At 35.7% G+C, this 12,244-nt stretch overlaps 1 protein-coding gene across 13 annotated transcripts in view; it reads left to right on the top strand.

The window, feature by feature from the left end:
- The window catches only part of LOC128015600 (disks large homolog 1-like), a 112,683-nt gene that overhangs the window by 19,853 nt on the left and 80,586 nt on the right, over positions 1–12,244 (top strand). For 2 of the 13 annotated variants that reach the window (XM_052599560.1, XM_052599561.1), the window contains exon 1: positions 11,354–11,604. The exons of the other annotated variants lie outside the window; for them this stretch is intronic. In XM_052599560.1, coding sequence (XP_052455520.1) covers positions 11,503–11,604 — 102 coding nt within the window. In that variant the 5' untranslated portion in view covers positions 11,354–11,502. Of the gene's footprint in view, positions 1–11,353; positions 11,605–12,244 lie in introns of those variants that run through there. 13 annotated transcript variants of the gene reach the window in all.

Raw genomic sequence — 12,244 nt, forward strand, 5'->3', positions numbered from 1 at the left:
TGAATGAATGCGTGAATAATAATTCTTTCAGTTTTCCATGCATTCATTCAATGCATTATTTACGCATTGAATGAATGCATGGAAAACTGAAAGAATGCATGGATAAGAATAATACAATGAATGAATGCATGACTAACTGAATGAATGCATGAATAAGAATAATACAATGAATGAATGCATGACTAACTGACTGAATGCATGAATTAGAATAAGACAATGAATGAATGCATGACTAACTGACTGAATGCATGGCTGAACAAAGCTTTAATAGGTTTGGAATGACATGGGGTAAGTAATTAATGACAACATTTTCATTTTGGGGTGGAGTATCCCTTAATGCACGAGGAACCAATTAAATGAATGAATACATAACCCATTGAATGAATGAATTAATGAATATCTAACCAATTAAAAAAATTATAATTGAATGAATAAATAAATGAATGATTGCTTGAATGAATGGACATAGTGATTTTGAGTTTAAATGAATGTATTATTTCAGTATTAGGCTATTTATTTATTTGTTTTGTTTTGGAAAGAAGAATCTGTCCAATGATATGACAATAAACTAGCACGGCTGGGAAATCGGCTGCGTGGGTCATTTATGCCATTTAGTGGCCATACATTTAAAGCAAATATGGGTATCCCTTCAGCACATGTTCTGTTCGCAGTTCGTTCAGTGTCATTGTCTGTGTTTGAAGGGAGCGTGATTACAGAACGGTGAGGTGTCTCTGCCTGCTGAGAGCTCAGATCTGTGAGCTCAACTGATGGAGTGGTGTCAGCGTGATTTTTCTCTGTGTGGGAGGCAGGAAGGACTGGAGGTGATGTGAAGGAGCCATGAGTCAGTTTGAGCTTTCATAGGTCACCACCTGCAAGCCATACAATCCCTTCATGTTTACAGACAGAGAAAGTGCCATTTCAGAGGTAAGGGATGGATAAAGGTATTGGATATTGGAATCGTAAATTCAGAACAAAATCAAACAATCAAGGAATCACATTCATGAAAATTTTCTTCAGAAAGAAGACATTTCCTAAGATAACTTTATAGAAGTTCCTAAATATTGTACATTTCTGATACTAATACCATATACATGTTGATTTTTTTCATAATTACTTGCATAAAGAAATCTATTTTGTGATGAATCCGTTATCTGTCTCAGTGCACAGCAGACTTAAATGATTTTAACATATAGCTAATCCTGCCCAGAAAGACCATAAACATTGCAGGTAATAAATTAAGTTACTTTTATTTATTTATTTTTTTAGCTATGTACATACACATCTTAAAAATGAATCGTGTGTTACTGATATGCTTCAAATTGGTGTTTTGGCTGTCAGTCAATGATGCTCTCTGCATTAGGGAATAGTGAGATGACGTCTCCAACACTTCCGGTGGAATTAATTCAACATTTATCTCTGGGCATTTAACATGAAAATAATCCTCAGCAACTCTGCTATTGCTGCAACTACACAAACTAGCTGGGGACTATTTTACTGGAGTAAAATCATTACTTTTGTCTTAGTACACGATGTAACTACAGAAGAGTAGCGAGATGCTAACGGTCTAATCCGATTCAATGATCTATGCTAAGCTAAAAGTGATAAAGCCAGACCCAGAGATTGGCTGAATGGATTCGAAAATGGTAAAACTCAACTGTTTAACTCTAGGGGAGTTGGAAAATGAGGCTATTTTCAAAAAGCCTATTTTTTTCCTTTGTTGAGTTTCATTGGCATCCTTGAGTGTCAGAAAGCAATTGAACACTGCCCTCTACTGTACATAACAGAACCAGGAAATGGTTTGTGAAACACTTAGGAAACAGGGTGACCACTTTGTTCTGGTCTAGTGTAATGCAAACTGGAAAGAAAAAGAGACAAAAAAAATCAAAACAAAACCCTGATCAATTTCGAAGTTGTATTTTTCCAGAACAGTGGTTCTCAGTCTGTTGCTGCATGAACTGGCTCTGTGAATAGGTCTTGCCATACTACTTTTCAGTCTATGTAGGTTCATTTGAGAAATAAAACGTTGTTTTTATTATTATTTACACTATATTAGTTTTTTGTGTGTGTGTGAAATAACCACAGATGTAGGCCTGGGCGATATGGCCTATAATCTCTGATTTTATTTTTTTTAATTCGATTTCCGTTTTTTTTCCGATTTTCCCCCCTACTTAAGGAAAGCAATAAGTACAAACAGCAGACAACTTAAAGCAAATTTTGCTTTTAATTAATCAAAAGCAGGGCTGCTCCGATCACGATCGGCCGACCGTTAATGCGCATCTCGTCAGTAAAGCCGGTTTTCTAATCAGCGGTAAATTCCCCCAGGTGCGTGATTTCACATCGAGCAGCTGTTACTACAAGAAGCCATAACTGAGAAGATGCGCAAATAAACGCTGAAAATGAAGTATTTGCGCATCTTCTCAGTTATGGCTTCTTGTAGTAACAGCTGCTCGATGTGAAATCACGCACCTGGGGGAATTTACCGCTGATTAGAAAACCGGCTTTACTGACGAGATGCGCATTAACGATCGGCCGATCGTGATCGGAGCAGCCCTAATCAAAAGCAAGACAAATGTAACCCCCATTTTCATATTCGGCTGGTGCTGCTGCTTTTGACTGCGATGGGCTTTAGGCAGCGTGGGATCTCTTGCTCCACATCTGTCGCAGCAAACCCATACCAGTTCCAAACAACAGATGATTTTATTCTTTTCTTGGGAACAAACTTCCAACTCTCACCGGTAGCCATTTTGTAGCTTGCTGTTTCGTGTGTGCTATGATGTTGTTGTTGTCGCTTGTCATACTGCCATGTGAAACTAACGCTACGGAAGCTCCGGGGAGCCAAAAATGCGCCATTACACAAAAACTCGATTTACTTATTTTTTTAATCGCCTGTAACAAAAAATTCGAATTAATTAATTCAATCGATTTTTCGCCCAGGCCTACACAGATGTTAATAAAGTCAAATTTTAGATTTGCTTGTGAGAATGATGTGTCTTTTATTTATGTGTGCAGTGCTTCAATGCAAATATTTGAGTGACTTATTGAGTGACTAATTATTCATTCTGTTTATAATATATTTATTAACCTCATAAATGTTTGATGAGCGATCATAAAAAGTTCAGTATCACTTGCATGACTTTCGGAATCCTGTAACAGACACTGCTCAATTTGCCTAAATCTTGCACTAAATAATAATCCTAAAGACACGTTTACGCATTTGTAAGCCTAAACCCTTTAATGTTGCTTTAAACATAACTACAATATTACAATTAAAAGCATATTTCTTGCATTTTTTATGTTACTACTAGCTGTTGTTCAGTTGTATTATTATTATTATTATTATATAAATTAATATTAAATTAAATGAAGTATTACGGTTATTCAACATAATCATTAATTTTAATTATTTTGTATAAATATTGTTAGTTGTAGTAGTTGATTAATAATATTAACATGATTATAATATAATAATAATCATAAATACCAATTAATATTATTTATTATTTAATTAATAACCATAATCATACTATCAATTAATATTATTTATAAATTAATTAATTAATCATAGTCATAATAGTAGTTGTTGATTATTTACAGAATCCTTGAGGCTATAAAGTATGGCACAGGTTTGTTAAAACAAGGCATTTGATCAGATTCATTGCATTTCCATGAGAGAAACAAGTAGCACGTTATCAAAATGATTCTGTGCTTCACGTTTTGACCACAGAGGGGAGTTCCTCATCTTCTTCCAGAAGTGCTGGAGCTGAAACTCTCATTGTTGGGAAGAAAGAGGTCTTTATATATCACTGATACCTCCAGAGCTGTCACCATATCTTACCGGGCTATCCCAGAGAGCTCCTATGTGGCTGTGCAAGAGCAACATTTCGTCTGTATGAGGCATTGTGACAGATTGCAGATCGGGGAGGGCTGGACCATGTATGTGGAAGAGTCAGTCATGCACACAGGGCCTAAACATACTCTATACAAGGGGTCTAGCCTTTTGACATTTTTAAAATAATTTTTTTTTTATTTTTTTTTTTTTATTGTATTTAAAAAAAAATAAAAAACCAAATTTATATCAAACACATCAAGGTCAGCTCAGTAGAGCAGTTTGGGGCCTACACTGCCACGGGTTGCTACTACAGTTAACCGTTGCTGTGTTCAGTTCAGCATTCATGCGTGCAGTAAAGAGAGCAGAAAGCAGACACATCAAACATAATTAATTTGATGATTAAACTTGAAAAGGTGTTGACACTGGGGAAAGCGCTGTATTTCTGCCGTTCCGAAAGTGCCTCCTGCTGGCAGATAATTAATTTGCATTTTCAATAAGCACCTCTGCTATTTTTGTTCAAGTCAATGTGAAAATCAATCGATGTTTTTATGCTACAAACACGCAGATTTGTAAATGTGAATTGGTGTATCCATGGGTGTACTCACACTAGGCACGGTTGCCATGAACCGGGCCCGAGTACGATTGTCCCCCCTCCCCACTCCCCCTCTGGCCTGCACTCACATATAGGGTTTCAGCATTCGTGCCGGAGCATGCTTACGTCATTATGGTGCGACGGTTTCGGGATAAACAGGAAGAGCAGTGCTCTATGAACACAATGGAGTGCATTGCTCTGTTTTCTTTGTGGATAATTTTGTGTTGTTTGGTCCACAGCCTGTTGTTAAACAGATGTGTCGCCTTAGTGGCGCGAAAATTTTCACGTAATCGTGCTGCTCGTATGAGGATGTTTGCAAGGTACCAGCTGAAGTGCAGCAAGGACTTTGCAGTTTTTAGTTTTTATGCGTTTTGCACCTCTGCCGTAGACCAAAGCGACCCTTTCCCTGCCATGTTGGTTTTGGAGCGTCGCAAAACCGTGATGCAAAGCGTCCTTTTCCGTGCTCCAGCACGGTTAGCGCTCAAACTGCATGCGAACCGCGCCCGAGTCCAACTGAATCGTGCCCTGGCCCACCTCTTCCAAGCGGGCCAGGGCCGGCTAATCGAGCCGCGCCCGGGCACGATTCGGAGCACTCACACTAGTCAAACGAACCGCGCTTTGGTGGTCAAACGCACTCGGGCATGGTTCAAACTGGCAGTGTGAGTACACCCTATAAGAAGGTAATGCATTATAAAAATTTTAACAATTAGGCCAGTAAAATATATTTGTTATTTAATATAACAATCAATTGATGATTTTAATTGTTTAAATGAATAAAATAATTGATTATTTGAAATCCATTTTTATATATATAAAAAAAAATGGTTTAAAGGCTGAAAGGTGAAATTTATAGTTTTATAAAAAAAAAAATCTGTGAAAACTTGTTTCTGAACTGTAAATCGTGCTTTTTAAAGTCATTTTTATTTTATTTGTGATGGTGTTAAAGTCTTACATTTGAGCTTAATTATCGTGCAGATACCATGGTCTGGTGAAAAAGCATTTGTTCATGGTTTTCTATAATTGTCCGGACCTTGGCTGGTGAGGAGGATTCGGCCTCCAGCAATTTTAGTTGAAGACCATGCTCTATACCTTGCTGTGGGCTGGAAATGAAAGAAGAGAGAACATGAGAAGCCAAATACTTGCTCTTGTGTATAATCGAATTCTTGTCTTGTCATAGTTACATTAAAATTTTAAGTGGTGTTTCCAGTTATGGCTGTCTAGATGGCCTAGATGGTGTATTTTTGTTGTTTTGTGGATGTTGTTTTGAAGTGTTGGTTTCTTCACATTTAGCTGCTTGCTGAAAGCATTCTTTTTATTATTATTATTTTAGTCAACAGATGGTCTACCCCTTGAGGTTAATAATCAGACTGTTGAGTTGGTACAAATGTTCTTCATTGTCCATTTTATTTTTTTATTTTTTATTTTTGTCTTTTATGCTTTTCTAGCACAGTTTTTATTTATACATTTTTTCTGTTGCTATATTTTTTCCCAAGACATCTCACCAATGAACAGTGTTATAATAATATTTTACATAATTATTTTTTGGTAACACTTTACAATGAGTGTGAATTGATCAATTCGTGCATTAAGAATTGTGAACTAATTATGAACCAATGTTTATTTATTTATTTATTTATCATTGATATTATTAATAGATACGGTTATAGTATTACTATTACATTAATATTTGTACATTTATTTTTGCAGCTTACATTTATATTTTCTGTTTTATGAGATTTTTTTCTTCTTCAGGTTTTGTAATGCAGTTGAAAATATGAATATGTTTACATCGTTTTTAAATTTCAGTTTTAATTTTAGTTATTTTAGTACATCGAGTTCAACTAAATAATGACGAGAAATAAAATTGAAAAATGAAGTTGAAATAAAATAAATGTTAACTAAAATATATTTTTTTTCTTTTAAGTAATGGAAATTGTATTTGTTTTGTTTTTAGTAAACTATAATAACCCTGTATTAAACATTCATTAAATGAATTTGTTTAAATAAATATCAGAAGTATATTTTTGTAAGTATGTTAATTCATAAAACAATTCAATCTACATTTGCATAAATCTGCATTAATAAATACTTTTAAAGTATTGCTAATTAAAAAAACTATTATATTGCATCCATTAATCTTGCATACCAAACCTTATTATAAAGTGTTACCAGTTTTCTGTGTGTGTCTGTGTGTGTGTGTGTGTGTATATCTTTTTTTTGTAATTGTGTATAGTCATGATCAATAAGTTTTTGATGTTGTTTCAGTGACCCGCCATGACTCTTATGTTTATGATGGTTGGTCAGCTTATTTAAAAATGAATCTCGAGACCTTGTTCTGTCCCCTAATTATACAGAGCCTCCTTAAGACTGATTAATTGACTAGTCATTTACACAAATAACTGACTAATTGATTTTGAAAATCTGTAATGCTGCATATCCCTACTCCGTCTTCACATGCTCTTTGTCCAACTTAATGTTATATAAATTATTAATGAGTACTGTTGAATGAAATCTCTTCTGTCTTCGGTTTCATTAATGTCAAAGCTGTGATATAATTGGATGGTTTCAGACCTGTTCTCATCCCTTCAGTTCCTCTGGTCATTCTCATATGATGGAGAAGAAAAATGGCCCCAGTGACCTGGAACCCTTACATAAAAAAAGTAATACAGCAATGTGTTTGACTGAGTATTAGGTAGAAATGCAGTGAAACTGTGTAATATCCTGGTATTTCACTGTTTGAGTACATTTCTGTTCCTCCTCAGTAGCTGTGCTTTCTGTATCTGACAGTAACATCTGACCACTGTGTGTCATCATAACACTTAACACAAGTCCACTGAGTGCAGATACTGCATATTTCTGAGCTCATTAGAAATTTAACAAACAAATGTAAAGATCCACTGTAATCAAATTTAATTAAACATAATCTAATTCCCCTATTCAGCTAACGCTGACATTTCCTAGTTTATACATGATGGACTAGGGCTTGGCCATATGTCCAAAAATACAATCAATATTTTTTCCTTATCAGTATTTGTCACGTTCTTCATTTAGCATTAATGGGAAAGGAAATACTTTCCACGTGTCTGTTAAACCTTGGGAATGAATGTAAACATAACCTGTTTGTTTAAATTTAAAAAACATTTTTTTTAGATTCTGTGATTTATGAATTAAGTTACCAATTTAACCAAAAATGCTCTACAATAAAATAAGTTTATTCATGAAAACAATACATCTTAAATTTACTCTATCTTTAAAATGTAATCAAATGTGTTTTTTTTTGTTTGTTTATAATATTATTATCATTTAAGAATCATATTTTATTATAAGAGTATGAAACATAATTTAAAACGTAAATATATGTAGCAGAATATAACAGTAGTTTTGGGTTTTGAGTAATTATTAAAATAAATAAATGTAATAAATTTATTAATTTATAGGTCCAATATAAATATATATATATATATATATATATATTACAGCTGGTGTTAAAAAAATATGAACAGTAAAAGAAAATAATAAAAAACCTGGCCCACATTATAGGCTGATTACAATGACACTTCAGGCTTGTAAGATTCCTTCACTTTTAGATAATCTCTGAATATATTCTGAGCTATTGGGCTATATACTGTACCATATGGCATATTACCAAATCTGTCATAATCACCTTGATAACTTTTGGCTAGTTTGGTAACTTTTCCTTCCATCTCATCACATAGCCGTTTCTCTTTACGCAAAAGATTGCATCCAGGTATTAAAAGACAAATTTCAGCAGAAATTAATGTTGGAACAAAGACCTATCTGGCCAATGAGAGACCAGTTTCTCTCCGCTTTATGTATGTGAATCTCTGCACGCACTTTTTCAGTCTTGCTGGTATCTGATTCTTTGATGGTATCGTGGGAATTCAGCAGTCTGCCATCTAGATATTCTCGAAGAGCTTCTGCGAGGCAGTCGAATGATTAGCATCAGCCTGCGAACACAATTTATTAGGAGAGAAGTCATTGTTCTCAGAGAAACTGCTGAGCACAAAGCAATACACAAACCTTTGCTTAAAGAAATGCTTCAACACCAAACCAAGTTTATGGATCTACGTACAAATCGCCCTTTTATCCTTGAAACTCTCAGAGGAAGGGATTGATTTAGAAGTTAATAATAAGCTTCATCTTTGGATGAATAATTTTTTTGGATTGAAACTCCTCCAAAAGTCATTGTGTATATCACCAATGTCACGCTGCCAGATTAAATCACTTTGCTGGAGAAAGGATTGGATGATGGATGGTGTTCTGCTCTTAATTCACAAAAACCACTGAAATATTTACCAGGGAAACTGTGGCTCTTATCTTGTTAACAAGAAATTAACTTTCTCTATGTAGCCTTTTATTATCAGCATTCATCATAGCAATATTTAACCGAATTAAGTTATAGTTAACGATCACTCAGAAGAATATAACTCTGGATGTGAATATTCTGGATATTATGAAACCACATGAATGCAAGTTCTCTTAAGTTATTGCCAGTTTTAAGGTGGTTATTACTTACTAACAAATTACTAACAAAAATATAAATGTTTTATTTTTAATGACATGAAAATATTTGTTAAACTATCACTAGTAGTAGTACTACTACTATATGGAATAAGTAGCATGTTGCTGTATAATGAAGATACAATTTCCTGCAACAGATGAAGCTTTTGTTTCTAATAGTGAGGTGTGTGTGTGTGTGTGTGTGCTGTAGTAGTCTGGGATCTGCATGCCTCCCTGCACTCTGATGATGTAACAGCTCAAATGATGTAGTGTGGCAGTGGGGAGGAGGGAGGAGGGGCAGAGGAGAAATGATCACACTCAGATTTATTACAGGCTTCTAATAAACTCATGCTTTATAATTTAGGAGGACCTTCACAATTTCACCTGAAATACTGAAATGAACCTTTAATGGTAACCTTTAAAACTATTGCCCATCCTTTGTACAGACAGGACAAAATATTTTTTTGTTAAAGCAGCATTTTTATGGAATTGTGTTATACTTTTAGTGGTTTGATAGTTCATTAGCCAAAAATATTGTCTATTTGAAGTTAATTTATTGTTTTGGGTTGGGCTGTGATTAATGAAAATAAAACCAAAAGCTTAGTGTGGCTTAGTGTCATTATCCAATCCCAAAGGCTGTAGTTTCATTCAATAAATATATGTGCTGCATATTTGTGAGGAAGCGCAGCACTGTGATCTTGTACATGCAAGCAGCTCGCACTCTGCTGTCTTCAGTGTCTCTGAGAGATTCGGTTCTATGTAAATTCTGCTCCACGCTAACTCATCTTTGCATGTACTCTGATTTTGGATGTGCGTTTGGGGATGCAACATGTCATCTATCTTCCCAAGCTGGTTGTTTTCAGCAAACGAGAGCATTTAATGAGCTTTTGTCATTTTCCACAAAAATAAAAGTTAAATGGTTTAACATTTGAAAATGAATTAATAACATTTTATAGTCTTTTTATAATAAATAAATAAATACTCTTTTTATTTTTGCAGTTATTTAAATTTTTTCTTTTAAATAATAACATGTATTATTATTATTATTATTATTATTATTATTATTATTATTATTGCTTTTAAAATACTACTACTACTATTACTACTACTACTACTACTACTACTACTACTATTAATAATAATAATAAACTCCCAAATCAGGCACCCCTAGTTTCAGGGTTTCTTTTAACAGTCCAGAATAGACACAAGTTCCTCAGTGATTCTTTGGTGACTAAATAAAAACTTTATAGAGAACATACACATTACATTGAGTTGTGCACAGGAAGAGTAAAGAAGACAATGGTCTAACTACTTTCATAATAAGCACCAGAAGTTAATCTAGGACATTTTAGGTTTTAATTATTTTATTATAAGTTATTATTATAAATTATTATTAAATAATATAATTAATTTAATTATCCATAGAACACAATTTAGTCAATAAAATTTTGGAATATTACTCCGGCTAGGCTACACGTATACGAACATATTCAGAATTTTATGATAGGTGCAGTTTTACCAGAGAAGCCGTTACAAATGTTTGCAGTAAACAGTAAGTCACACAATGACTCAGAATGTTTTGGAGACTGCTTTCACTGTTAGAACTAGATTTTTTTTTACTCAAGAAAACAGTAGGGTTGAGCTATTGAACTGACATGGGAAAGCATGGCATATATTTGTATATGATAAATTACAGTTATCTGTTTTAGGTAAAGTTCAAAACTTCACTGACATATTGCTTTTTGAGATCAGATTTCATAACTGTACATTAGAGGCCTTACTAGCTGCCGTTTGATTCAGTATCTTTCCTCCTCTGTTGTCCTTGTGATTGTAAATCTGTTGAGAAAGCAGTCTCTGTGTGTCCTGGTTTTTATTTTTTTTTACCTCTGAATGGTCCAGATCATTTTTATCCCCTTCTCCTGGTCATCACGCTGCAACCTTCGGCTCAGAAACTCTTCAGTTTCTCTCTAGTGAACTGTGTAATACGCTCACCGCTACTGTTCGCCCCTCCCCCTCCGGTCTGCTTACCTCTGCGCTCTCTCTCTCTCCGCGCCGTACACCGCGTCTTGTGTGGATAGTTGAGTAGGAGAGCATCCAAACCTGCTCCTCTTTCCTCCGAGTGATGGCAGCGGTTCCTCTGCAGCAGGTGGAAGCGCAGCAGAGCTAATGGATCGTGCAGAATCCTTTGCATTGTGACTTGAGACCCTGCGCACTCCACTGCCCTTTAACCCTCCTCCTGCACCTCCTCCTCCCGCCCCCTGGTCACGGCAGGCAGCATGGCTTCTCCAGAGCTCCCTCAAGTGCAGCTCTCTTCGGGAGCGTTTTAATCTGTCGGGCCGATTGAGTCGAGTCAAGCGAAGAGATCGCACGGAAGAGCGGTGGACTCAACTGACAAGGGCTCCCTGGATGAAGGCATCACATTGCCGCTTTTGCTCTCCCTGCCACGGACCGAGCCGAGAGATGAGGGTGCACGTCAAAAGCAGGCAACGGCCAGCACTCGTGGAAGCAATTGGCCGGCACCTCAATCTCTGATGGATTGAAGTGACCGGACGCAGAGAGAATGTCTCCCAGCATCAAAAACTTGGATTGCTTTTCGCCAATGTTGTGCCACTGTAAAGTAGCATGCACCAACAGCACCATCTCACTTATGTTTGGATGCAAGGTAGGGCTTGTTTTGAATTCGAAAGATGCATTACTTGACTGTCGCTTAAACAGTCCTTGGACTCGAATTGTTGAACTCCTAGGACTTTAGCTGCTAATCATCCTCACACTGAGGATATTTTTTTTTTACCTTTAGTGGGTTAAGATCTGAACACATGCTCTAGGTTATACTCTTATGGCAATGATCCATTCTTTTGGATGTGATCCTAATATTCATTTGTGGTTAGGTCAAAAGTCTTACAGAGTTTCCATTTGTCCAATTTTAATCTGACAAAATGAAAGGCTCAGCAAGAGCTCTGTCACTGAAGGTAGATACTCTCCAACCAGGATCTCAATTCAATGCTTGTCAAATTTGAGACTGTACCTAGCTGTGTGTTGATTTCAGCTCGAAGCCAAATGAACGCAGCCCAATGGAAGCATTCAATCCTGATAAAGACTAAAGCTCAGGCCCAGGATTCCTTACGGTCCATTTTCTACTCCTCTAGTTCAGAGCGGGATGGCAAATTCTTTTAGTTACATAACTGCCAGCTCCTCTGGGTGTCTTAGATTGCGTCCCAATTATATATATATTAATGAATAGGATGCAGGGAAAATGGTTAAATTAAATTAAATATTTTTCGTTATTTCACGACTGAATGGTT

This window comes from Carassius gibelio, chromosome A6 (genome assembly GCF_023724105.1).
Source record: "Carassius gibelio isolate Cgi1373 ecotype wild population from Czech Republic chromosome A6, carGib1.2-hapl.c, whole genome shotgun sequence".
Taxonomy (NCBI): domain Eukaryota; kingdom Metazoa; phylum Chordata; class Actinopteri; order Cypriniformes; family Cyprinidae; genus Carassius; species Carassius gibelio.